This window comes from Eucyclogobius newberryi, unplaced genomic scaffold, assembly GCF_026437365.1.
Source record: "Eucyclogobius newberryi isolate DKJ021-1_F unplaced genomic scaffold, fEucNew1.0.hap1 SCAF_18, whole genome shotgun sequence".
NCBI lineage: Eukaryota > Metazoa > Chordata > Actinopteri > Gobiiformes > Gobiidae > Eucyclogobius > Eucyclogobius newberryi.
Window position 1 is genome coordinate 20,950,444 of NW_027315812.1, and position 25,208 is coordinate 20,975,651.

General features: G+C 39.8%; 3 protein-coding genes and 1 long non-coding RNA gene across 4 annotated transcripts in view; 2 read left to right on the forward strand and 2 right to left on the reverse strand.

Annotated features, from left to right (window-relative positions):
* The first annotated feature begins 451 nt into the window (after positions 1–451).
* On the forward strand, positions 452–3,297 carry wdr97 (WD repeat domain 97). Its single transcript, XM_072450965.1, has 10 exons — positions 452–636; positions 709–849; positions 920–1,015; positions 1,102–1,284; positions 1,362–1,556; positions 2,082–2,203; positions 2,277–2,445; positions 2,681–2,847; positions 2,925–2,989; positions 3,073–3,297. Exons 1-10 carry the CDS (start codon positions 601–603, stop codon positions 3,252–3,254), a joined length of 1,356 nt encoding a protein of 451 aa, XP_072307066.1. The 5' UTR covers positions 452–600; the 3' UTR covers positions 3,255–3,297.
* On the reverse strand, positions 3,238–5,479 carry LOC140364686 (leucine-rich repeat-containing protein 14). Its single transcript, XM_072450964.1, has 3 exons — positions 5,165–5,479; positions 4,291–5,082; positions 3,238–4,187 (listed from the first exon to the last, which is right to left on the reverse strand). Exons 1-3 carry the CDS (start codon positions 5,437–5,439, stop codon positions 3,617–3,619), a joined length of 1,638 nt encoding a protein of 545 aa, XP_072307065.1. The 5' UTR covers positions 5,440–5,479; the 3' UTR covers positions 3,238–3,616.
* Positions 5,480–6,577: 1,098 nt separating this feature from the next.
* On the reverse strand, positions 6,578–9,452 carry LOC140364996 (uncharacterized). The gene is made up of 4 exons (XR_011927752.1): positions 8,712–9,452; positions 7,918–8,070; positions 7,573–7,727; positions 6,578–7,270 (listed from the first exon to the last, which is right to left on the reverse strand). It is a non-coding gene; the product is annotated as an uncharacterized lncRNA (long non-coding RNA).
* Positions 9,453–12,434: 2,982 nt separating this feature from the next.
* malrd1 (MAM and LDL receptor class A domain containing 1) overlaps positions 12,435–25,208 on the forward strand; it is a 30,914-nt gene continuing 18,140 nt past the window's right edge. The window contains 19 exon segments of the mRNA XM_072450432.1: positions 12,435–12,670; positions 12,984–13,103; positions 13,471–13,550; positions 13,637–13,804; positions 14,414–14,540; positions 15,005–15,136; positions 15,211–15,363; positions 16,261–16,366; positions 16,451–16,818; positions 17,178–17,623; positions 19,653–19,740; positions 19,827–20,006; positions 20,094–20,250; positions 20,824–20,980; positions 21,066–21,176; positions 21,608–21,821; positions 21,961–22,208; positions 22,804–23,089; positions 24,383–24,628. Coding sequence (XP_072306533.1) covers positions 12,490–12,670; positions 12,984–13,103; positions 13,471–13,550; positions 13,637–13,804; positions 14,414–14,540; positions 15,005–15,136; positions 15,211–15,363; positions 16,261–16,366; positions 16,451–16,818; positions 17,178–17,623; positions 19,653–19,740; positions 19,827–20,006; positions 20,094–20,250; positions 20,824–20,980; positions 21,066–21,176; positions 21,608–21,821; positions 21,961–22,208; positions 22,804–23,089; positions 24,383–24,628 — 3,568 coding nt within the window. The 5' untranslated portion in view covers positions 12,435–12,489.

Sequence of the window (25,208 nt, forward strand, 5' to 3'; positions counted from 1 at the left end):
CGTTGTCATTTCATTGTAGTCTTTGCCTCCAGGAGCCCGTCACTTTTAATACAAACACTTCCTTGCTTTAGTTTCAAGCAACTGTTACTTGGTTACGATTGTTCAGTGTAAAATCAAGACTCGGCTCTGATCTACATGTCCAAACTGAACTTGAACAGGCTTTGCGCAGGACATGTTACTGTTTGCGACATTCCTGGAGCAGAGTGCGTCAGTGCAGGTGCGTTTGTGTGTTCTTTCAGTTTGCAGCATTAGTTTAAGTAACATTTTTCAGCAGAATTACAGGGATTCAGTTAAAGCGCGTTTATGGCTTTCAAAATGGTGGAAACCGGTGAACAAAGTAGAAGCACAAGACTGGTGCTCCCAAGTTTCAGCCATGCACTGTTAAAGAGCAAAAACAACATGGAATGGAGGACACAGCAGGTGGGTACATGATGCTGTATGACTATAAATGACATGCAGTGTGGATGTTTTTATTTGGTTTGTCCATAGAATTTGACCTTGAAGTCAGATCTAGCACGTCTCCTTGAGGGAACAGTCAAAAGCACCAAACCAAAGCCTCCCAGTACAAAGGAAATCAGAAAAGAGGCATTTGGTCAATATATGAACATAATATACAGAGTTCCTCACAATATTAAGGTGTATTCAATATCTATATATTCAAATGTTGGGTTGCACTCACACAAATGAACATTTTCCCTGTTTTTCCAGGTGGACTTTGATGATTTTGATGAAATTTCATTCGGGTCAAAGTTCAATGTGAGAACACCCTATATACCTCCTGTAGTTGAAGATATTCCCCTGGCACCTACTATTATTCCAGTTGTCAAAGCGAAGAAAAATAAACATGAGGTAAATTTGTTTTTCTTTTCACTTTTATGCCAAATTTATTCTGCGCTAAATATTAGTTTTTGGATCTCAGAAGAAAAAGGCTGCCCCTGTGTATGAACCAGACAAGCCAAAGCCTGTGATGCCATCAACACCAGTTATCTGTGAAACGCCTGTAGTAGTGAGAACGGTGCCTACACGTAACATGTACAATATGCTCTCTTGGCCAAATATTCAGACTTTACACACATTTTTATGGTTTTACTTCCTTTACAGGAGATTGTGCTTCCAAAAGTCCAGTTGCTACCTCCATCTCCTCCACCTCCTCCTCCACCTCCTCCTTTACCCACACAGAAACCTTCAGTTCTGCCTCCTCTGGTCCCTTCTCCAGAGCTCCCATCGTTCCTCAGAGACTTTCTGAACAAAGAGTGGTTTAAGCAGCTCTATCCGCATAAGAAGGTAAATCGTGGTAGGTGTTTACACTATATACCGGTAATACCAATAGAAATATGATATATTTTTGTGTCTTTGTGCAGAATATCCCTCACAGTCTATGTCCTGATTCATTTTTCCTACAACTGGTGGATTTCCTGTGCACATGCGACGTTCCATTTAAGCCTGAGATTCTTTCTGTATTGGAAACACTGCACGGATTGAAGCTCTTAAAAAATGTAGATGAGCTTTACCAAAAACTTCTTGACACTGTGCCAAAAATGGTCACACCAAACATGGTAAGGTAGCACTCACTGATGATGCACAACAGTATGACACAACAGCAGTATTAACCAGCCAGGGAAGGATTCAAACCAATGCACCAGGAATGAGCCACTGCTCTACCCCGAGTTTACAAGGAGATACATCATAAAAGCTAACTTCTCTGTAGGGATTGGACATTTACTTTAATGCTCAGTGCTTGACAAATGTATTCACACATTTTAGGTACCCGTATTTTCCGGACTATAAGTCGCACTAGCCAAAAAATGCATCATAGAGAAGAAAAAAACAAATATAAGTCACACTGGAATATGAAATGCAGTTGCAAGTGTGAAAATAACAAATAATATCACATATAAGTTGCTCCGGAGTATATAAGTATAAATATAAGTATAAGTCGCACCCTGGCCAAAACTATGAAAAAAGGTGCGATTTATAGTCCAGAAAATACAGTAAGTGGGGTCCATTGGTCATACTGTTATACCTTTTTTAATGTAAAACAATCTCTGTAATGTTTTTTATTAATAGAATGTTTCTTCCAGTGTACCAGTGAACATGCTGTGCTTGGTCAGCTATTGACTCTCTTGATAGATCTGAAATCTGTAAATGAAGAGCTAGTGAAAACCCTTCTCACGCTCTCAGCTTATAAAGAGCTGGGCCTACGGTTTGTATTGGTATTATTCACCATGAGCCTTATATAGTAACTTCCTCTCATGCTGTCTGTTTATTATCCATAGAGAAAGAATGCTGCGTATGCTGAAATCCATAGGTGTGGATGAAGCTGAGGAGTGGTTGTGGCCAGAGTTGGAGACCTGGGAGCCAGAGCTTCTCAGCAAGTCCAACATGTGGGAAGGTCTTTATGCCTTTGCAGACAGCTGGCTCAATTTGTGGACTGCCAAATATAAAGTAGGCACCATTTGAATCTCTATAATTCTTAAGTTAGTATCAAATAACCATATATGCAGGATGAATATAGTTCTGGGAAATCAAGTGTGGCTTCAGATCATTGAAGCTGGCTGAAAGCTGAGACACCAACCTTATAAATGAGCTATCAACTACTGCTAGGAATACATAGTTAGAACTGTTGTTGAGTGGTCTATATGTGGCTGATTCCTCTTGACTTTCTCTTCCATTGCTCTAGGATCATATCAGGGATCTGTTTCTCAGGAGTACAGACAAACGGAAACCACCATCATTTACGCGTGTAGATGTGGTCAATCACTTCTGCTCGGTACAAAAAGAGGAATATCTAAATGTCAAACAAGCTGCTCCAAGTGCCAATAATGCAGTGCTTTTGCCACATGACTGGTATTACTCACATGACGATTATGCAGTGTGTTATACATGTTTGGATTGTCATTTCTTATGTTTCTTATTGCTTTTAGTGTATCTAGTGCAATCCATCGTCTCGGGGAAACTTATTGTATGACTAGGACACGGAAACCATCATGTAAGCGTTCAACCTTCTTTTGAAAAAGTTGTTTTCAATAATAATGGCAATACGTGATTTTTAACCCTCATTTTATTTGGTAGATTTAATTCTGCCTCCTCTTCGAGACCGTCCATTCCTTCTGGATTTCCCAAACTACATCTCTTTGCCATTACCTCATATTAAGCTTTCCCCATTTCACACAGACTCGGAGGAGGATCATCTGACATTTTTAGACCATCGGTATTACATTCTGGAGAAGTCACATGTGGGTTACTACAGATGATTTAATATGCATAATATTAAATATACATAATAGGACTGGACAATGGTGATTATTTTTATGCAGGTAACACATATTAATCAGGACACAAGCTGAATAGACAAACGCAGAAAGAAAAGAAGCTACGACTTAAGTGTATGCAAATATCATGAGCAATGCGGATATCAAGCAAATCATTTGGTACATTCATTATGACGCTAGCATTTGTTACGTTACATGTTTAAGTAAGGCACAATCTTTGCAACAGTAACCCACACATCCATACATTTGAAATTCTGTATTTACACTACAGACTGAAATCTGAAACATGACAAAATCCTATTTCAAATCTGTAAAAACCTTTGTTATGGACATACCGTTATGCCTTATTCATGTTTTAAGTTTTTATCATAATTGAGAAGGTCACAAGTGAGAAGGAGGTCAGAGCGCCCATTTTCTATGAGCACTCTGTTGAGCTGTGTGCTAGTAGTGTTTATCGCCATTGCCTCGTCCAGTGGCCAGTCTAAAAGCTGAGCACTGGAGGGAAGGTCCGGGAGGCCTGGCTGGTAATCCTCCAGTGGGTTTGGGTATAATAACTGACGAAGACTGCGCATCTTCGCAGCGGTTTTTACCAAGTCCATAAGACCAGACATGGAGAGTGGGTTCAGAGCAAAAGCCAAGCTTTTCAGTGTAACGCAACATCCCAGAGAGGGCAGAACGAGACCCAGCAGGTGGTCAGTCAGGCCACAGCCACTTAAAGAAAGGTGCTGCAAGCTACGGGAGGCCTGGGAGAGAAGGCGTCGCATAGAGGGCAGTGTGGTTTCATCCAGCCGGTTCTCACTCAAGTCCAGCTGTTGTAGAGTTGATGCATGATGGCTGCAGGACAGATAGGCCAGGTCTGCAGGGCTTAGGCTCAAATATGGAAGTTCAAGACTCTCTAAAGGTTGAGGCAAAGAACTAAAAAACAAAGGCATTATTTCATTTTGTATTTCATGGAAGGTACATGCACAATCCTGCTAAATAAACATGCACAAGGTTATATATCATCTTCAGAACATACCTAAGCAGCACTCGAAGTTGACCAGGAAGCCGTAGTGCAGTGAGGCTAAGACATTTGAGATGATGGAGCTGTGTCAGACCATGTGAAAGGTTTCCTAGTGCCTCTTCTTGTCCATGAAGGTCTCTCCGGAGATCTAAATTACAGTAGTGCAAGCGAAGAGATTCAAGAGCAGGGAAGGTGGAAAGGAGAGGCAGCAGCTCTGCTAAACCAGCCACTCCGAGACTGCTGTATCTCACATCTATCCCAAGAAGAAACTGTTGGGGAAGAATGTTAAGTAGGGTCTTGATGCTTGGTACAGAAATTTCTTCAATGCGAAGATATCTACACTGAAGTTTCAGAGGTCCTTGAGTGTTTAGCGCCGATTGAACACGTTCCCAGGATCGAGCATTGACAAAAAGATCGGCTCTCACATGTACCAAAACATCGACTTCATTATCGTTAGAATCCATTCTAGTGCCTGCTTTGTCGGCAGATGGACCCGCACCCTTCCTCTCCATCTCCATCCTCCTCCTCACCCCCTTTGTCAGCTCTTCCTCAGACTTTATTAATGATGATGCTGTGCTGTATTCCACCAACTCTGCTCTTTCTCTCTTAACGTCCGAATCTCTCTGCAGAGCCGAGAACCTCTTTCTTTCCCGTTCTCCTGCTTTCCTCAGGGCCCTTTTAGCTCCGGTTCGAGCTTGCACCACCATAGTGCACAGAGCCACAGTCAGGGACCAGCCACCCATTGGGTCCCCCAGACTGCCCTCGTCTCCTTGCTGTCCACAAAGATCCAGCAGCTGTAGGACACTCCTAGGACAGAAATACAGCCACATTCATGTTTTCAAGCAGAGACATATTACATATAAACCACGTGTCAAAACGAGTGGTTTACCTCTGATCTGAGAGGCCCCTGACCACCGCCAGTAGTAGCGCCTGTATGCACAGTCTATTGGGGGATGTGGCCCCCTGTTTCCTCCGTCCGACACGCAGGGTTCGCTCGGGCCACCGCTGCACCAGTTCCCCCACAGCCAGCGGTCTGTTGCTGCTGAAAGAGGCCTCCAGCAGGGCTCGGAACAGTTCTCTCGGGATCCATTTCAGCCAGCAAGGCGACGAGCTGTGGTCACTAACCACCTCAGCGGCACAAAGGCTCACTAAAGAACGAACCATTGTAGCTCAAAGACCGGCGTCAACACACTGGACGCATGGGCGAGCTAGCTGCTACCGCGGAGAGAACGAGCTAAAAATAAAAAGTAGTCATAGCATAACTACCTTTGTAACGCTATATTAACATGGGTCTGTGCGCGGGAGTAACACTAAAACTTCTCAGTTGCAGGTGGAAACTCCAATGAAACATGAACGTGTGTTAATGCCAGAAGTGAAGCGTCCAAAGAAGGAACAGAAGAGTGTTTACAAACTCACGGTGACGCATTCGGTGACGTAGCACGGTGACGTGACGTAGCACGGAAGTTATCTCGGAAGTGAGACAACTTTAATCAAAAAATATAAAAGTATACTATATGAAGAATATAAAAAAGATGGTACTTTGGCTGCGATATACACATTACCAAGTATGCAGGGTAAAGCTTCATTGATATCTCAAGTAAGGCGTGACCATTGCTCGATTATTTTACCATAAAATATGAATTTGCTACGTTCTCATAGTACGATTTAATGCAGTTTTATCCTGTCCCTCTTTTAGGCCATAGGCTGTAACTCAGAATGTGGCTAGAAAATGAATTTCGCTCCACCACATCAAGACTACTTTTCAAAAGTGGTTTTCCAATCTCAAAGATATACTTGAGCTGGGGGAAAAAGTTCTCCGCATGATTTCTGCCAGTATTTGAGAAAATAGGTGTCGAAGTTGCCAGTTTACCCAAATATGTGACAAATTGGGGTGTACACCCATCTTCATACCTTCTTATTTTTTTCATTCTTTGATTGATTACTTCAGAAATTCAGATTCTCAGAGACATTACTACTTTCTTGGAGGATGTAAAGTGGTGAGACTCTGGGTGCTTTAGTTTAAGAGCAAACGTAAGTTAAAAAAAACAATTTTAACAATTTTGCATGTTATCGTTACGCACTTGAAAACTCTTACTCCACATTTAGTATTCAACTGAATGCTTCAACAATTACAAATTCTCTATTCTTGATTCATACTACACTATAAAAACATAATCTAAAAGTAGTATTTTAACCCTTTCAACACCAGTTGCCCATTTGAAGAAAGAAAACATAGGCTATTGGTAAAGGTTTTATTCTATAGAACGGATATAATTTTCTGTAATGTATTTTCAATATGAACAAATAATTACAATCATAAAAGCAGTATTTACAGCGTGATAAACAGGTTAATTAACATGTGTATCTTTCGAGCTAGTATAAGGCAAACTTTCTGCAGAATAGGATATACATACAAACAGAGGAATGATATAAGTATGATTGATGTCAAAATGTGTAAGTACAACACTGGTTTGATTTTTACCTTTTGAGGACAAATATATATCTTGGCAAATTGACAGTAAACAAAGATCAACCTCCTCGGATACATTTACCATGTTAGACAATGTCAATTTATCACTAGCACCTACACACCAAGCTAGTAAGTTATAAAGTTCAATTGGCACAATCTTTCTGGCAGAGGAAACATTTAGATCCTCTGATGTAGGAGGCAGATTTACATCCATCCTAGGGGCACTTTTGACCGCTTGTTTCATCCATACTAGGGGCACTCTTGACCGCTTGTTTCAGTGATACACCTGCACTGTAAACTGTCCTTGAGAGCTCTCGCAGTGCTGCATCTTTACCACTTTCTGGCACCATTTCTCCATCACTACATGACATCTCAGAAACTGACATATCAGTTTCAGTTGAAAAATCCTGGTGGAGAAGTCCTGTCGTCTCTGTGGAAACCATTTCACTCAGGTTTCTTCTTGGTGGTTTGTGAATATTCAGCTGTGGTAAGTCTCGCTGTAATCTCTTCTTCAGAAGATCGGATCTGTAAAAATTAGAGTATTGATAGATTACTATTTTATTTGTGTTTTAGTTTTAGAATTATTATTTTATTTGTGTTTTAGTATCCTATGTTTGTTGTTTATTTTGTGTTGTGTTTTAACAGGGTAACCACTTTTCTCACTGGGTTTTCCCTGTATAAATAAATAAATGAATGAAAATATGTAGACTCCTGTAGCTAACTGGATTGGTTTGATCTTGAATGAAATTTCATGAATAAACATAGCTGTGATGTTTATCTGATCGTCTCTTGTTTTCTTTCATAAACAATAAGAATAATTTAATTACCGGTAACTTCCATGACCATGGTGTTTTTTGATGAATTTCTGGAACAGGGACAAGAGCATCTTCTGAGGATTTCCTGATTTTCAATCAGTCGTGTCCGGATGACAGTGTCACAGAATGCTGTATATGCATCGCCATACTCCCAGACTTTAGGTAACCTGTATAAAGCAAGGAAATGCAGTGATTGGTCAGTGATTGAAATATACTAGCTCACTACAAACAGAAATTTGCTTTGATTCAAACGTCTTTAAAATTATCGTGTAGTCATTACAATAATTTTCAATTAAATTATGAATTTATCTAAATATATGGAAATATATATATTTTATTTGATTACCAAAATGTTACCTTTCATCACTTGTCTTCTTTGTCGGAAAGCTTGAGTATTCTTTGTAACACCTCTTGTGATAGAGGTGCCTTCAATGGCAACACAATCTTTACCTCTGGTACACATCAGGATGGATTCATCTGCTCTTTATTCAGCTGCTTTGACCAAACTTCCTAGTAAAGGAGAAGTAAAAGAATTTCAATCAAGGGTGAGCACAATCAGTAAACAATCGCAAAAGTTGTATTGCCCTTTTATTCAACTCACATCATCATACAGTCTTACGTACATTACATCTACACCTACATGTAATAAACTAGGCACATATTCCTATAGTGATCTGTTCTTTTCTTCTGTATCTACCTCTGGATCTTCCTGCGTTGCATCAATGAAATTTCCCCATGTGGGACAATAAAGGAATATCTTATGTGCAATTGCTGTTGGAATTCATGTGCAATTACTGTGAAATTCATGTGCAATCTATGTGCTGTCGTGACACATATTCATGTGCAATTACTGTCGTGATCACATGCAATGGTATTTATGTATTTATTTATTTGTCTATGGGAGTTTTTATTTATTTATAGGAGATCTTCTACTGAAAGTGTTTTTCGGACTTCCTATAAGTGATCTGTTCTTCTGTATCTACCTCTGTATCTTCCTGCGTTGCACCAATGAAATTTCCCCACGTGGGACAATAGAGGAATATCTTATCTTATCTATGTATATTTTCGCCAACTTATTTCACTGTGATTAGTCCTATTTACCACGAGCAAGAGAAAACACACATGCAAGAATCAGTATATAATCTACTCACCAGCAGTTCAAGTTTCAGCTTGGACCAATTTATCTTTCTTTGTCTTGAGAGCCTCTTTGATACAGCGATCAACCTTCTGCAAATGATGCAAACTGCAGGAAGTACATCGCTTGACTTTTTAGATGATTTTGTCTTTACATCTGTGGTAGATCTCAGTCGTTTGGGAGAAGGTGGCAGAGTTGATGTGGTAGATTCAGCGTCATCCTCACCCTCTCCATGCTGCCCACAGACCGACTGTTTTGCCGCAAGCTTTTCAGCACTAGTAATTCGTTTCTTGTCAATGAAACGTCTATAGCATGTAGGGTGAAACGTCTATAGCATGTAGGGTGAAATGTCTATAGCATGTAGGGTGAAACGTCTATAGCATGTAGGGTGAAACGTCTATAGCATGTAGGGTGAAACGTCTATAGCATGTAGGGTGAAACGTCTATAGCATGTAGGGTGAAAGCCTGGCTTGTTACTTTCCAGAAATGAGAAAGATTTCCGTCCGAAGAAGCCACAGAAGACGTAGGATAGTTTTGTTTGGCGAAGTCATCGTTGTGACACAAACAGCTGCCGCTAACGCGCGGTCTATTCCGTCAATTTCTATCCACTTCTGAGCACAAGTCACCAGCTTCCTCCAGCGGACAGCAGTCTGTGGCTGTGTTTGTTCTTTTTCTACCGATGAAATGTGTGTGAAGCACGTGTAATCCATATTTTCATAGCGTTTTCTATCGGCTCGAGACAACATGACGCTCCACGGGAGCAGCCATGTTTGATGTTGTTGTAGTAATCTCTCCCCTGATTGGCTGATTCAGAGGCGGAATGATTCAGGCGTAGGGATATTGCGCTATCAGGCTGAGAATATAGTTCCGCATTTAAGTTATCACCGTAAAAAAACTGGCGCGATGCGAGTGGAGAACTTTTGGTCATGAGCTAATGGTACAATGATAATTTTATATTTGAAGTATTTTTTTAGTCTTGTGACAGGTGTAGCGAACTTGAACGATACAGGCTACAGCCTATGGCCTATTTAACGGGCTTTGGCTTTTCTCTATCTCCCAAGAAAGTCCTAACTTTTAACAGAAAGTAAGTGGCCACTAGATGTCGCTAATGGATCATGAGTGTCAGTGTTTTTTTTTGTCTCGTTAATGAACATGATGTAAACACGCCGCCAGATAAGCCGAGGGCTAATTTTCATCCTTTGTCCCAGACTCTCATTCATACACAAGTTTTTAGTGGTAGTACCTGAAGTCAGACATTGAGAGAACATGCAAACTCCACACAGAAAGGCCCTGCACCTCCAGAGACCTGAGCTACCGTGTGACGCATTTATATCTGCACCTACAGAGCTACTTCAGAGCTACATCGTCAAAGGTAAACTGTTAACTGTCATTAAATAGGCCTGGATTGAATATATGAAATAAACAAGTCCATGGCTTTGTCTATGGGCTTCCATAGGAAAAAGTAATCAGGTCAGAGAATGAAGTTTACAGTGCTGCTGCTGTTGTGAGTTACAGGCATCAGAAAACTGTCAACTCTCAAAGGGAAAAACATCCTAACCATGATTTTATCATAGTCTCTATGTAGGCTTAATATAAACTGACACATTTTCAGCCTGAAGCACACAATCCTCCTTACTCTACGCTGAGTCTAAAGAAAACATTCAAAGTTAAGGGTATTTCATTTGATCTGACTCATCTAATCTTTTGTATTTGATTATCTCTTTAGACTTTTGCCAACAAAAGTATGTGTTCTGAGATGGCTAAGGTTATTCGTTTTAGTGGGCCAGTCTTTTTGTTTAATATTGCACACAATAAGAAATGCTGTGTTGTTTGACATTGAATATATACCGGTAGTACAGTTACAGTATGCATTTCACGATATAACAGACCAGCTCAGAATCAGAAAAGGTTTTTTGCCATTGTCAGTGAACAAAATTCACAGGCTAGGAACTTATTTTGGTTATTCTGTGCGACATACAACAATGCACAATGATAAAAAAGCAAGATATAACAAATCAAATAAGGCATGCATTAAAGAAAAACTATTAAAATCTACTGTAAGATAAAAAAAAAAATAGACTTAGTATGTACACAAAATATACAGTTAAATTTACAGATGTAGTGCAGAAAGTGAACAGTGCAGTGAGTGATTGTTGATTAAATTAAAGTTAAAGTAACAGGTGTTAAGAAATGACAAACATACAAGAGCTGACAAATAATCTTAAAGTCAGATTGTCATTCTCCTTTAGAAATGAAACATGTTTTCCTCTTGATTGTAGAAAACAGTTCATCCACTCTACATTTCTCTCAGTTCTAGATTATTGCAATATTATTTATGGTATATATGCATTCTACAGCAACAATGTTAAAACCTCTGAACTCGGTTTATCATTCAGCATTAAGGTTCATTACAGGAGAAGGATACAGAACTGACCACGGTCACTCATGCATTTTGTCTGTTAATAAGTCACCATTTGAGGTCTCAGGATATTTTTTGTCTTTCAGACCCATATTATTAACGCAGATACAGTAAAAAAAGGTTCCAGTGGAACATAGTCTTTTTTTTTTCTTCATTAAATCATTTTATGCCTTTTAAGGATTTTAAATGACTGTTCAAGGACTACCCGCAGTGCTGATGCCCGTCTCATAGTGTAAATGTGTTTTTTTTGCATATCCTGTGTTTGCTTGTTAGCTTACTCTGTGTTGTGTTTTAACAGGGTACACATGAAGAAGAAACTTTTCTCATTGGGTTGAGAAAAGTTGTGCTCAAAGCTCAATTTGTTCACCCCTCCTATAAAATATACCACCTCAGCTGGCTACTCTTGACACTCCTCCTGTGGGATTGAGCTCCTAACCCTATCTCTAAGGGAGCACCCAGCTGAAACTCATTTCCACTGCTTATATCAGCTATCTTGACCTTTCTGTCATTGCCCAAAGCTCATGACCACAGGTGAGAGCCCTTTAAACACAGAAAAAGAAAAGAGCCACTAGATGTCACTAATGGATCATGAGAGACATACAGTCTGTGTCCAAACCTTTTTCACTGAGTGCCTCATTTTAAAACATGTGGAGCAGAGGGCCAAAAATGTTATGGCAATTAAGTGAATAATTGAAAATGTTGCTTTTTTGATGATGTTTTGATGAACCACCACATGTGTATAACATCAAATGATTTGTTATTTAAGTTATAAGTGCAGAATTTTCAAATCTTACATTAAACATTCCAACGTTGGTTATTTGGGCTGATTTAGCAGGAAGCCAGAGGGCCAACAAGAATGGTTTTAGGGCTGCATTTGAGAGACATATTGTGGAAGAGAACATGTAATTAAATGTCCACTAATATTAATATCAATAATAGGGATTATGTCACTGGCCTTGGTAAAGCCTCAGGATCCTCCCTGAGGAGCTTGGGTCTGTGTCTAGATTGATGGATGGATAATAATAATGATTGCTATTCTTCTTCTTATTTATCCTTAATCTTATTATTTTTCTTATTCTTATTCCAAGATGCTATTTGTAAGTCCAATCCAGATCAGTTCTTTTTTAACAGTTTCTTTCAAATGTCATTGCCATTAACTGTACGAACTTTATTGAAGACGTGCCATAAAAGCTATTTATTACCTTTTACAACATGCTAAAAGCTGTAATAAGCACACAAGGGCAGTCCAGGCCTATCTGGAGCCGATACAACTCCTCCTTTTCTTTTCTTTTATGTTGTTACAAAATGGTGGCTTTCGTCAGGCTGTGAAGTATGAGAACCTGTTCTTGTAATAGACTAATTATACAAGGGACTGATGAGGTTTGAGCTGGGCCCAGTGTGGTGGCAGCTGGCTTTATGTTTGAGCGTGTGGAGCGGTGCATCTGCTCAAAACTGCTCAGTCCAGGAGTTTACCTGCGCCACTGGAACATGTGTGCCAAGGGACTGCGTGTGTGACTTCACTGATGACTGTGAAGATGGCAGGGATGAAATGGACTGTGAGTAGAAAACAATTACAAATATGTATATTCCCTCTTAAGTTAATGTGAAATTAAAAATAATCAGAAAATGTCTATTTAGGCTTTGGAGCAATTATTTCAGGAAGTACATGCTTTGGAGTTATATCTTATCCATAAATTAACAATGGGCTACTACTGCATTTCTTTAATATAGTTTCCATGTCAAAGTCCTTGGAAGTATGCAATCACAATTAAACATAATCCGTACAAAAACACAACTCCTTCCTTTTACAGTGTATGAAACATAGACATTTACATTGTTTCATGATTAAAACTGTCAAAACTTCTGTAGGTTCCAAATACACACGTTGTGACTTTGAAAAGGACTTTTGTGACTTCACATCATCCGACATCTCACAGTGGACCAGAACAGCAGTTACCCATCTTAAATATGGCCTCCCAAAAAGATCAGGTATACTATAATTATGTTACGATTACTATGTTTTTGTTCATTTTTGTTCAATATGTTTTTTGTATTTCTTATAAGCAGCCCCAGATTTGTATTCTCATCATAATTTTGTCTTGCTAAACAGCTCTTATAACACTTCAATTCTGTGACAAAATGATTACTTACTTGCTAGTCTTCGTGAGCAACCAACTATGTCCACAATCATCTTTTCTCATATCTGTGGTCATATACAGCTGCAAGACATTTCAATTGTCAGAATTGCTAACTATTTTTGCAGTGTAGGCATATCTTTGCATTTCCCTTCCCTGTAAGAAATCCATCTTAACATTTTGGCACTTCAAATATGCCTTTTCTTCTTTGCCACATCCAGCACACTTCCTGTCTATGAGAGGAAACATACATACAGCTGATTTACTGAGTCCAGTCTTTCAGCCCAGTCAGACATGCCAGGTATAAAAAACTTTGATTTACAGCTCTTAGCATCCATCAATCCCTCCACGGCACTGATGCAACCCCCCTGCATTTCCCTCCGACAGATGAGCTTCTATTATTATGTGGAGGCAGAGCTTGGAACTCTCCAGGTCCTGCTCCAGACTTTACCTGTGGGTGACATTACACTGGTGTGGGCAGACGACACACAGCAACCGCGGTCAGGAGCCTGGCTAAGGACGGTGGTGCAGTTTGTCACCGAGCACATTTTTCAGGTACGTGTAGTCACTTCAAAGCAGTTTAAGCATTAGGCCAACATAATCACACACGTTGTTGTTTTAAGTGCAAATGGCAGGTTAGAAAATCTTGCCTATAGTTTTCACTACTTTTACCCTTTTACTTGAGTGGACATGGGAAGCAGATGTGACATAAGCAGGTCAATTCACTAGTAACTATACTTTTTAAGTGAGGCTAAAAACAACAAGCGCTGACTGAAACTGAAATTAAGGATAATTTATGACAAATGTATTCATTGGAAGTATAATTTTTTGAAAGAGAGAAAACATATATACGTTTTAAGTAGCATATTAAGTCCCCTGAAGGATAATATATGTGCAGCATGAAAAAACAAGTCTTGTGTCCATCTGGAATCCTTTACAGTTAAGACTTGTGGAATGCCCTTTATACCTCCACAAAGTATGAATGGTCTCCACCCATTACCACACCTTTTACCATCTGCAACCAACTTTCATTTAACCATCATGTTGTTTATGAGATTGCACATCATTTCTCATTTTTGACCGTTTTACTGCATTTATTATATTTCCATGTAGAAATATGTTAAAACGTGCTCCTTACAAATGTGTTTGTTTGACTATTTTTAGGTGATTATTCGAGGAAAACTTGGAGCTGATTCTGAAAGCTTGGCCATAGATGACCTCTCCTTTAGTCCTGGATGTCAGACCATACCGCATAACACCAATATTACAGCCATTTCACTGCACAGATGGGGTGAGTTAGACATTGACATTTTCAAATATCACTAGTCGTAAACAGACTGCCATGTTTTGTGGCAAAATATCCTGACTTTTTTTTAAAATGATTGACAGCATTGTAAATGATGAAACTTCTTTAAGCACACATCTTTTAACTACAACAGTGCATATTCATCTATTGTCTGACTACTGAGTGCTATTTCCCTTTTCTCTTTTTTCTCCATGTAAAGATTTAAATCAGAGCTAGACTCTCCTCTCCCCCGTGTCTAGTTTAGCATGTCCAAGCAGAAGAACGCAGTGATCCGATACCACCCAAATGTCACCTTTATCTCCATCTGTCTCCTCCTCCCATCAGAGCATATCCGGAGTCAACAGTCATAAAACCACATATTAGTGCTGTCAACAACAACAATTAAATGCACTTTGTGTTTGATTTTTAAAACACTTGATGACTTGGCATTACTTTGTGCTGTTTTCCAGATAACAGTATGTCCCTGCTTGCTGATTGCCTCCCTACACAGTTCTCTTGCGATAATGGGCAATGTATAGAGGATAGTAAAGTGTGCGACTTTACTCCTGACTGTCTGCATGGAGAAGATGAAGCCAGCTGTCGTAAGAATATTTAGGAAACCAAAGGCCAATTACACAGCGTCGTTATGTCTTATGATTCCCATTTGACTGTTCAGCCTCCAGGTGTGACTTCGAGGGTGGGTCTTGTGGCTGGTTCGAGCTGACTCCAGGAGATGGGTTTGATTGGGTCCGGGGCTCCTCTCCGCAGGTTCAACCAGACTATTATGATCGCCCTCCACCACTGGACCATACCACCAATAGCACCACAGGTAATACATGTCATTCAAAAATAAATGTATACATGTCACAAGAAGCACGTATCATCTTGAGTATCTTCATTGTAACACAACTCATGTTGGTTAAAAATGATTACTTAACACACACAAAACCATTTTTCACAAAAGTCCCACATCCAATCTGTGTTTCTTGGTCTCACTGGGAACTTCTTTTCAGTATAGTTAATGGATCGACAGATGGAAACGCTCAAAGGGTTTTGGCCACATTTAAAAAGACAATTCTCCAAATACTGTAGTTTTGAAGTTATTGGGGAACCAGTTGTACCATCTGTTGTTTTGTCATAGCGTACTTTTACTTCAAATTACAACATGGTATCCTTAGTTGTCCCTATTTTATTGCTTGTACTTCTGAATTAAGCAAGAAAACATTTCCTTATTCTTCTTATTGCACCTGTTAGCCACGTAAACTGCCTTGTCTTAATGGAGCAATGATATAAACTGATCTTTCATATTATTTTGAGGTAAAAAGTTCCAGCTTTAAAGTGACAGTTTGGACTACTCATTGAACTAAAATACAGTTGAGATAAATATCTTTAAAATTATACACATTCTATCCCAGAATAGCACATCTTTTAGGTTTATAATTTTACTTCCTGGTTGTCATCGATTACATCACACTAGACAATTACCTAGCAACCACTGCAAACTCAAGTACCTAACTCAACGTTTTTTTATGAGTTGTTTCTTTTGTGTAAATCATACACTTTGGATGGAATGACTGTACAGAATCTTTTCTCCACAATAGCAACTTGATTGGTGTAAAACTATTATTTATATTTACAACAGGTATAAATAAACCCAACAAAGTGAAATTTGAAAATCATAAAAACATGTCGTACGTACTTTAATGAATTGTTTGGCTCACCACAGGATACTTCATGTTTATTATGAAAAACAGTAGCTCCCTTCATCCACGAGGTGTTCTCAGAGGGCCCTGGTTTCAACAGTCAGCGTCTGGATGTACTTTATCCTTTTGGTGAGACAGGCACTACTACACTACTTACAACATAAATATAACGTATGTAGCTTAATTTGGATTATATATGACTTTGTTCCACAGGCATTATAACGCTGGCATCTCTGTTGGTGCTGCGAACATGTACCTGCGCATGAAGGGCGTCCAAAACAGCACAATTATCTGGAGAGCTCTGTACAACCAGGGTCCTCGGTGGAACCATGTCAAAGTGCAGCTGGGGCGCATCACTCAGCCCTTCCAGATCTCCCTGGCTAAAGTCAGTTTGGGCGTTTATGATGGGGTCTCAGCCTTGGATGATATCACCTTCAATAACTGCTCCATGCCTCCGGCCCTGGATGTGTGTCCGTCAAACACACATTTCCACTGTGTGCAGACGAGGGCTTGTATCGAGCAAATGCAGCTCTGTGACCTTGTGGACGACTGTGGAGATGGCTCAGATGAGGAGGGATGCTGTGAGTCACTCTAAATACTATTGCATTCATATATCTCAAATAATGTCAATATAAACATTATGGTTGAAAAATACAGTTATTGTTTCACTTTTTATTTATGTCCTGGACTTTTTTTTATAACTTAACCAACCATTATTTGTAATACATTGGTGCAATTTATTTTGAAATGGCAATTGATTATGCACGATATACCTGAAGGGACACAGTATGTGATGTTTCACTGTCAGGCCCAAAAACCCAAGCAATATTTGATTCATTATTTGTTCATACCTAATTTATTATTTCAGTTTTTGAAATTAGAAGGACCTGCAGTCTTAACAAAATCCGAAATCTGGACTAAATGCATCAATGTCTCACAGCCCCAGATCTTCAGTGTAATTTTGAGCATGGCCTCTGCTCCTGGAGCCAAGAGCAAAGTGGAGGAGATGTGTTCGACTGGTCAATCATCCAAGGTCCCACTCCCACCTTCAACACCGGCCCTCTGAAAGACCACACCCTGGGCACCATCTACGGGCAATACCTCTACATTGAGTCGTCCTTACCTCAGGAGTTCAAAGACACTGCCGTTCTTCTGGGTCCAGTGCTGCACCCCACCCCCAAACGCCGAGCCGACCCTGGCAGCCCCTGGCACCCCTGTGTGTTCCGCTTCCACTTTCACATGTTTGGTGCCCAGGTTTTCCGCCTGGCCGTCTACCTCAGGACCACCACCACAGGCCGTGGACATATGCTGTGGGTGCGCTACGGAAACCAGGGCGATATGTGGCACCGGAAAACACTTTATCTCAACAGTGCTCGGCCGTTTCAGGTGAGATCATGCGGTGCTTTATGCGTTATACTTGAGCACTTACCAGGGGGAACTTGTAATGGTTTCTGATTAGGAGTAAAAAGGTTAACTGAATGAAAATGTAACTAATGTAGTCAATTTGTTTTGCTGGATTATGAACATCAATCTAATTAAAACAAGAAAATAAACTAATAATATATTGATTTATCTGCTTAGCACTCAGAAGAGGTACGTGGGACAAAGAAAGCTTGGGAACTACTACTTATGGCCCATTCGAATGAAGTGGCGTAATAACTGTATTGAATATTGGAGAACATTTTTACTTTTAAATTTGTGTGATATTATCTACCAGTAATTGTGTTTTGCTTGTATTGTGCCGTACCACAATATTATTCTTCCAACCCAAAGCTTCTTAGGTTGTTGGACTTGAGTTGTTTAGTCAATTAATCAGTCGATGGTGTTTTACTTGATCCAAAGTTGTATTAGTAGACTAATTGTTTCTTTTAAATAGTAAAGATTACTATGGGGCAGCAGCAAAAGGGAGACCATCCATATAGTGACAATTTCAGGTTCTGTTCCCATTCAATCTAAGGGAGATTCTAAGATACTGAAATATACTATATATACTGTTGGAAACCATATTTCTTCCCCACAAAGCATGTATTGTATTAATTTCATCCCACAATGTAACCTTAAAGAGCAATACAAGGTAATATTTATTTTAAAATGAGCATAAAAAAGCATTCAAATTATTATTTTCATGCCTTTTCAAACAATATAAATTCCTTGGTTCTCATTCTCAGCAATTTCTTATCTTGCATTGGCATTTTTGGCACTGTTTTTCTACTGAATAACCAAGAATCCAAGTGTTATGACATAAACCAGCACTAGAAACATATAGTGCTCCCTAAAGCTTCACAAAGGTGTCACACTCCCAGGTAAAGCCTCGAGGGGGCGCAGGGAAAGCTGTGCAGTGTGCACAATGTGCCAGCTAAGGCGTATGCTAATTACCGGTAGCCTCATTTGCATTTTCAAATGGAGGGGAAATTGAAGAATAAGGTTGTAAGTCACCATTTCATACATTTTTGGCAGAATTAGTTGACATTTTTATACCTCATCAGCCATGTTTGAGGAAACGTAATCTTTGCAGTTGCCACTTTTGGATACATTTGTGTCCAATTACACAATTATAAGCGCAGATAATATGCACCATTTCAATATACTTGTCTCAGAGCTCTGACATTTCACACAGTTGTTGTTGACTGGATGGGCAATAAGTGTAGAGAATATGGCCATTTAAAATTAACATTATTTTCAATATCAATTAAATCAATATTTTGCCTCTGCACCACGCGAGGAGCTTTCATGCACATCACCAGAAACAATTTAGTTTTTGTCTTTTTTTCACCTTTAAAATAGCAAACAACAACAGTTTTTTGGACAAAGTGTACTCTTTTCATACTGTAATTTGGAAATGGGTAACAAGAGGAGGGCAGAAGAGAAGATTAGTGGAGTAAATCATGAGTTTAATTAGCATTTTACGTATAAATACAAAGTAGCCTCATGCCTTTCTGTATAGATGGCTGTAGTTTTGTGAGTGCAGTTTGGATCAGATTTGGTCAGATCATAGTGATACATTTTGAGAGATTTGAAAGTGCCAAGTCACGCTTCCTTCTTGGTCAACAAATCGTTTGGCAGGGCATGTCTTTTACAGAAGCTAAAGGACTGGGCAGGAATCACTGGTACTGCCCTAAATTGGTTAAAGTCCTATCAAGAAGACATGAAGTACTTTGTTGACTGTGCGGGACCCTTTCTTTCTTTCACATAACAATTTTTATAAGTCTTTTAAAAGTACTTGTTCTTTGAATGTTTTTCTGTTATGTAAAGCACATTGAATTACTTGGTGTACGAATTTTGCGACTACAGTCCTAAAAGCTACAAAGCCATTTTGCTAAAATATTATCATGACACACCCCTCCTTTGAAACACTAGTAGTATTTATTGCACTTTGGTCCACGGAATCATTTGCAACAATATTTTTTGTTTCTAGATTTTGATTGAGGGAACTGTTGGAGACGATTTCAAAGGAGACATTGCCATTGATGACCTCTCATTTATGCACTGTTTTCCATATGAAGGTATACATTTATGTTAGCACGAACCACAATACACACATAACATTGTTAGTGCATTTTATTAACCCTGTGATTTCTGTTGTCTTTAGGCAAACTTCCTTCAGTGAACACCACCACTCCAGTAGTGACCACAGTTGCCCCCACAGTGCAGCCCCACTCTTGCCCTGAGGGACAGTTTGTGTGTGAGACATACCAGGAGTGTGTTCCTCTGAGTGCAGTGTGTGACTTTAGGAGGGACTGCTCCGATGGTTCAGATGAAACCCATTGTGGTAATGTCACATTTCAGACAGCACATTGCTTTTCTTGGTTCAGACATGCCAGTATACAGTCTGTCAGTGATATTTTTGCTCTTCTAGTGAAAGAACGGTGCAACTTTGAAGGTCAGGACTCTTGTGGCTGGCAGACAGTTGACCTCGACCTGGAGTCACCACATGCATTTCACTGGTCTCTGGACCAAGGAGAAAGCATCCACGATGGAGAGCAATATCACCGTCCTGTCAATGACCACACACTGTAAGGACCACAAAACAAACTGTTAAAATGTGTGCAAAATCTTTTATTCTTTTATAAACATATTATTTATAGAAGAGAAGGGTACTGGATTAGTTTAGGAAACAATTAGCCACGAGCAATCAATTCAAAGTATTATTATTAGTGGTATTTTGTGTTCATCCAGATTGGGGCAGACGTCTTTCCAGGTGAAAAACTAGCTTTGCACACATCAGTCTGACCTCATTTGGACCCCTAAACTAAATTGCAACTACTATCTGTTCAATACTTCCTTCTACAACTTATCCTCAAGCTGCCAGAAGCCCCGGAGGCCTCTCAGCTGATAAGGCGTGAGTGATATTAAGGAAGAAAGCTGTGTCTTATTTAAGCAAAATGAAGGCGCACCTTTTTGGGGACTTTAATAAAGAGAAGCAGAAGGCAGAGAGCTATAGGTCTCAAGGTGATAGTGTGAAGATACACTAGAGACCAGCAATGTGATTATTGTCTTGGCTCAGATAGTATGTTTCTCTCTGGGATGGCTACAGCATATCTACGTTTGAAGTTCTTTCTAACTTTACTGTTTCTGTTATGTAACAGGGGCACTGCACAGGGCTGGTACGTGTATGCAGACAGCTCAAATGGAGGCTATGGCCACACCAGTGACCTCCAGACACCTGTCATCTCCTCCACGGGGCCCCTCTGCACCCTGGTTTTCTGGTACCATATGAGTGGGTTCACTGTCGGGTCACTGCAGGTGAGAGCCTCGTAATGAGCTGGGAAAAAGGCAGGGTGGAAAATTAAAACAAAATACGTAGAAACTAATGTGACATCCGCTACAGGTGCTACTGAAATTTGGAAATGTCACCCATGAAGTTTGGTCTCAGTCAGGCACGCAAGGCAACAAATGGAGACGTGGAGAGGTGTTTCTAGGATTTGCAAATCAATTTCAGGTACATAAATCTTCAAAAGTTAACAATCACATTTTTTTGCTATAATTTTATGTAAATGTGTAGACTGTGTGCTAAAGTCATGACGGTCTTTGGCTTCAAGTCATTGTAAAGTCAATACAATGATTGTGTCTAATATCATTTTATAAGTTTGAAGTGAGTATGGTAGTAATTTAAGATATGAGTCTTCAGTTCCTTCGAATTTGGGTGTTACTCTATGTCATTGGTCTTTTATTTTGAAATGGTTTGAAATGATTGTCATCTTAATACACACTAGCACAATGATTTGCCATGTCCTTTCCTCAGTGTCTTAGCCTGGAACAGAGAGATCAGGACTTTGGTCTTATTAGACAACGACATGTCATGTTGTTGAACATGTCTTTGATACAGAACAAGTGAAGAGACTGTATTGACAACTATGTGTTCTGTATCAGGTGGTTTTCCGCGCCAAGCGAGGCATCAGCTACATGGGAGATGCAGTGATAGATGACGTGCACTTTCTGCAGTGCTCTCCTCCTGTGTCCTCAAACACATCATGTACATCGGAGGAGTTCAGCTGCTCCAATGGCCACTGCATTCCCCTGGACAATCTGTGTGACTTCATCAACCACTGTGGGGACAGCTCTGATGAAGAAACTTTTATCTGTAGTAAGCACCTCTTCAAGGTTCTGTCATACATTTCACTGAAATCTCATTACCTTCATGAGGCATAATCTAACTAAATTCATTTGTTTTCATTGTTGGTGTGACATACATTCAAACAGTGTGTATAAAACCTGTCTTTCAGAGGGCTTTAATGGTCATTGCAGTTTTGAGTTCGACCTGTGCTCCTGGCGCCAAAGCAGCAGCGACAACTTTGATTGGTTGATCAAAGCTGGAAGGACTTCCACAACAAGCACAGGGCCATCGAGTGACTACACTCTGGGATTGCCCAGTGGACACTACCTTTACCTGAAGGGGTCCTTCCCTCAGGCTGCTGGAGACGTGGCTCGAATTGTAGGACCATTGTTCAGTCACAGGAGCAAACTCTGCAAGGTACTACAGTATCTGTGTTTTATTCACTAATAATCTTCAAGTGCACATTGTTGCAACGTTGTATCATGTTTCCATGTAAGTAGACTAAAGTGGAGTGGTGTGTGCGTGCGTGCGTGCGTGCATGCATGCGTGTGAGTGTGTGTGTGTGTGTATTTGTGTGTGTGTGTGCATGCGCGTGCATGCTTGTGTGTATGTGTGCTGCCAGCTGTCAGCCTCACAGCCCACTGGGTACAATCACTTGATTGACTGGCCGGTTTTCTCTGGGTATTGTCTCTGTCTTATCCCCCTGCAGACCTGTCCATCAATCACACAGTCAGCTAAAAAGCCAATTAGACATCTGGGTATGTGAGCCAGCTGGGAAGGAAGGAGAGAAGGAAGCTATTACTGTGGACATTTAATAATGTCTGTATTTCCTTCACACACTTGACAGACAAAATAATGTGCCCAAAAATTAAAAAAAAAAAAGAAATGGGACGAGACCAGTGAGAAGGGACGAGTCAGAAGGGAATTTTAATTTATTTTTTAATATGTATGTATATATGTATAAATTATATATTCTAAAGTATAGCATTCCATTTCAACACCTCTTTTGCAGATGCGTTTCTATGTGCACATGTCTGGAGATGGCATTGGGACCTTGAGTGTGTCCATCCTCAGTGAAGGACACAGTTCTCCACAGATGAACCTGACCGGGGATCAGAGCAACTACTGGAAGCTGACCGAGGTCCCGCTGAGCTCTGCCCAAGACTTCCAGGTCATGTTGGAGGGTAAAGTGGGACCAAACCCCATGGCTGAAATCTGCCTTGATGACATAACCTTTTCCTCTGGATGCCTGCTTGTCTCCTCAGAAACACAGTACAGCACACCCCCACCATCTCCAGGTATGTGCCTCTTGTACATAGTTGCATAACTTATTTAATTGCACTGTAGCTGAATACCGGTACATAACAATTTTTGTTTGGGTTTTGCATTGGCTCACATGACAACAGTGTGCTTTAATTTAAACACTTATCTTATAGTAGTTTTGATCAATTTGAAAGCACTCATTATTAAAATGCTCTACCAATCACTTGGGCTGGGTTTCTATTCAATAAATACTGTCAGGAAATCAGTGTTGTTACTGCACATGTTACTACTAGACTAACCAATTTAACCTATTATTGTTTGCCAATCCGACCTAAAAACCATTAGCAGAGCTTTCAAATCCCCTGTATTCTTCACAAGGAAACTTTTATAAGATGAGTCACAACAACTAGAGCTGATTTATGGCCATTGTCACTGCAACCATCATTGTCCTATTAAATGCATTGCCTTTGTTGTATTGTGCACCCTGGAAGAGAGAGTGGATGCTCTGCAGTGTGTGTTAACGTGCGCTGTGATTCCTTCAAGAGTCTCCTTGTTTTGAGGTGAACTAGAGAAAGCTTGTGTCGAGGATAATTACTTCTGTAACGACCTCTCTCCTTCACCACCTCCACTGTTTTAAAGTACGGCAGCAACACCTTGCTTCATTAGCCCTTGTACTTCCACTTCCATGAACGCTATTAATCATGTACTCTAGTCTAATCTATTATAAAGCTGTCATCTTGTTATGTTTGTGGATTTTCTCTTTGGTTATTGTTGTAGTCTTTAGTGAAATACCAGTGAGTGCATCAGGGGGAAGCGTGCTACTCACTGATTGACTGTATCACCTTGTCCTGGAGTTGTTACATACAAGAATTAAATTAATGTATATAGACTCACACCTCCTAGCAGTTATAGTGGATGTTTTTTTTCTTTTACAAGATTGTATTCACACTCTGCTGAGGATTCCTGATTTCCTCTGTGCTTTTTTTGCGGCCCTTTGCTTATGCTCCTGTGCCTCTGAAGAGGAACAAAGGATTAGGAGGGACTTATAGCTTTTTCTCTCCTTTAACTTGAGAGACCACCCCTCTTCATCACGGCTCATCTCCCTCGCTCACACTTCAATGACCCTGCTACTGGAATGCCCTGTTTAAAAAAGTAGATTCCATCCCCTTTTAACAATGCTGCCCAATCATATGCTAATTTTGTTGATGCATTTTTCTTTTTAAAAGCTCTTAATGGAATCACATGTTTATTTATTGCAGGAATCTAAAATAAAGATGCTGGGAAATGGTTGGCGCAGAATATTTGTTGTTGCTGTTGTTGTTTTTCAGGCCCTTGTCCTTTAGGTTTTTCGCCTTGTGAAAATGGCCGATGCTTTTCTGTGGGGCAAAGCTGTGACTTCAGAGATGACTGTGGCGATGGCACGGATGAGAAAGAGTGCGGTACGTCCTGCTCTTTTGAAAGTGGTCTCTGCGGATGGAAAAGCTGCCAGGCTGATAGTTTTGATTGGTCACTGGGCACAGGCTCTTTCCAGGGTATACGGCCCCATTATGACCACACTTTGATGAATGAGCATGGTAAGTGCCCTCTTTTTCTCACAATAAAACCAACTGTTATAAACCAATAATGCATTTGTGATTGTTAATGTTTGTATAATGCCCATCCATTTTATAAGAAAATTATTTCGATAATGGTAATTTTTCTATGGACTATAAAATACACATGAATAGAGCTTTTTGAACAAACACAGTGGCATTATATAAAAATCTCCCCAAAAAATAAACTGATTAAGTTATATGTATTTAATCTGAACAAATTTGTAAATACATTCTAACAAAATGCAAATAAAAGTTGCCTCCTAGCTCATTTGAAAGAGCATGTATATTTAGAGCATCTACAGCTTCTGTCATTCTAGGTTTGTGTCAGTAATGTGTTATTTTATGTTATGAATAAAATGCATTAATGTTCAAATTGATTTTCTTGTACCAAAATTCACCAATATTGAATAAATAAAATCATACCAGACATTTCATGTGCTACTTAGAACATATCACTGAACATACAAAGAAAGTAAAAGTCAAACAGCAGCAGAGCATTTGTAGATTAATCTGACCTGTTGCCCCCCGTTCCCCACCCTTCTGTCACTGGGTATGTTTT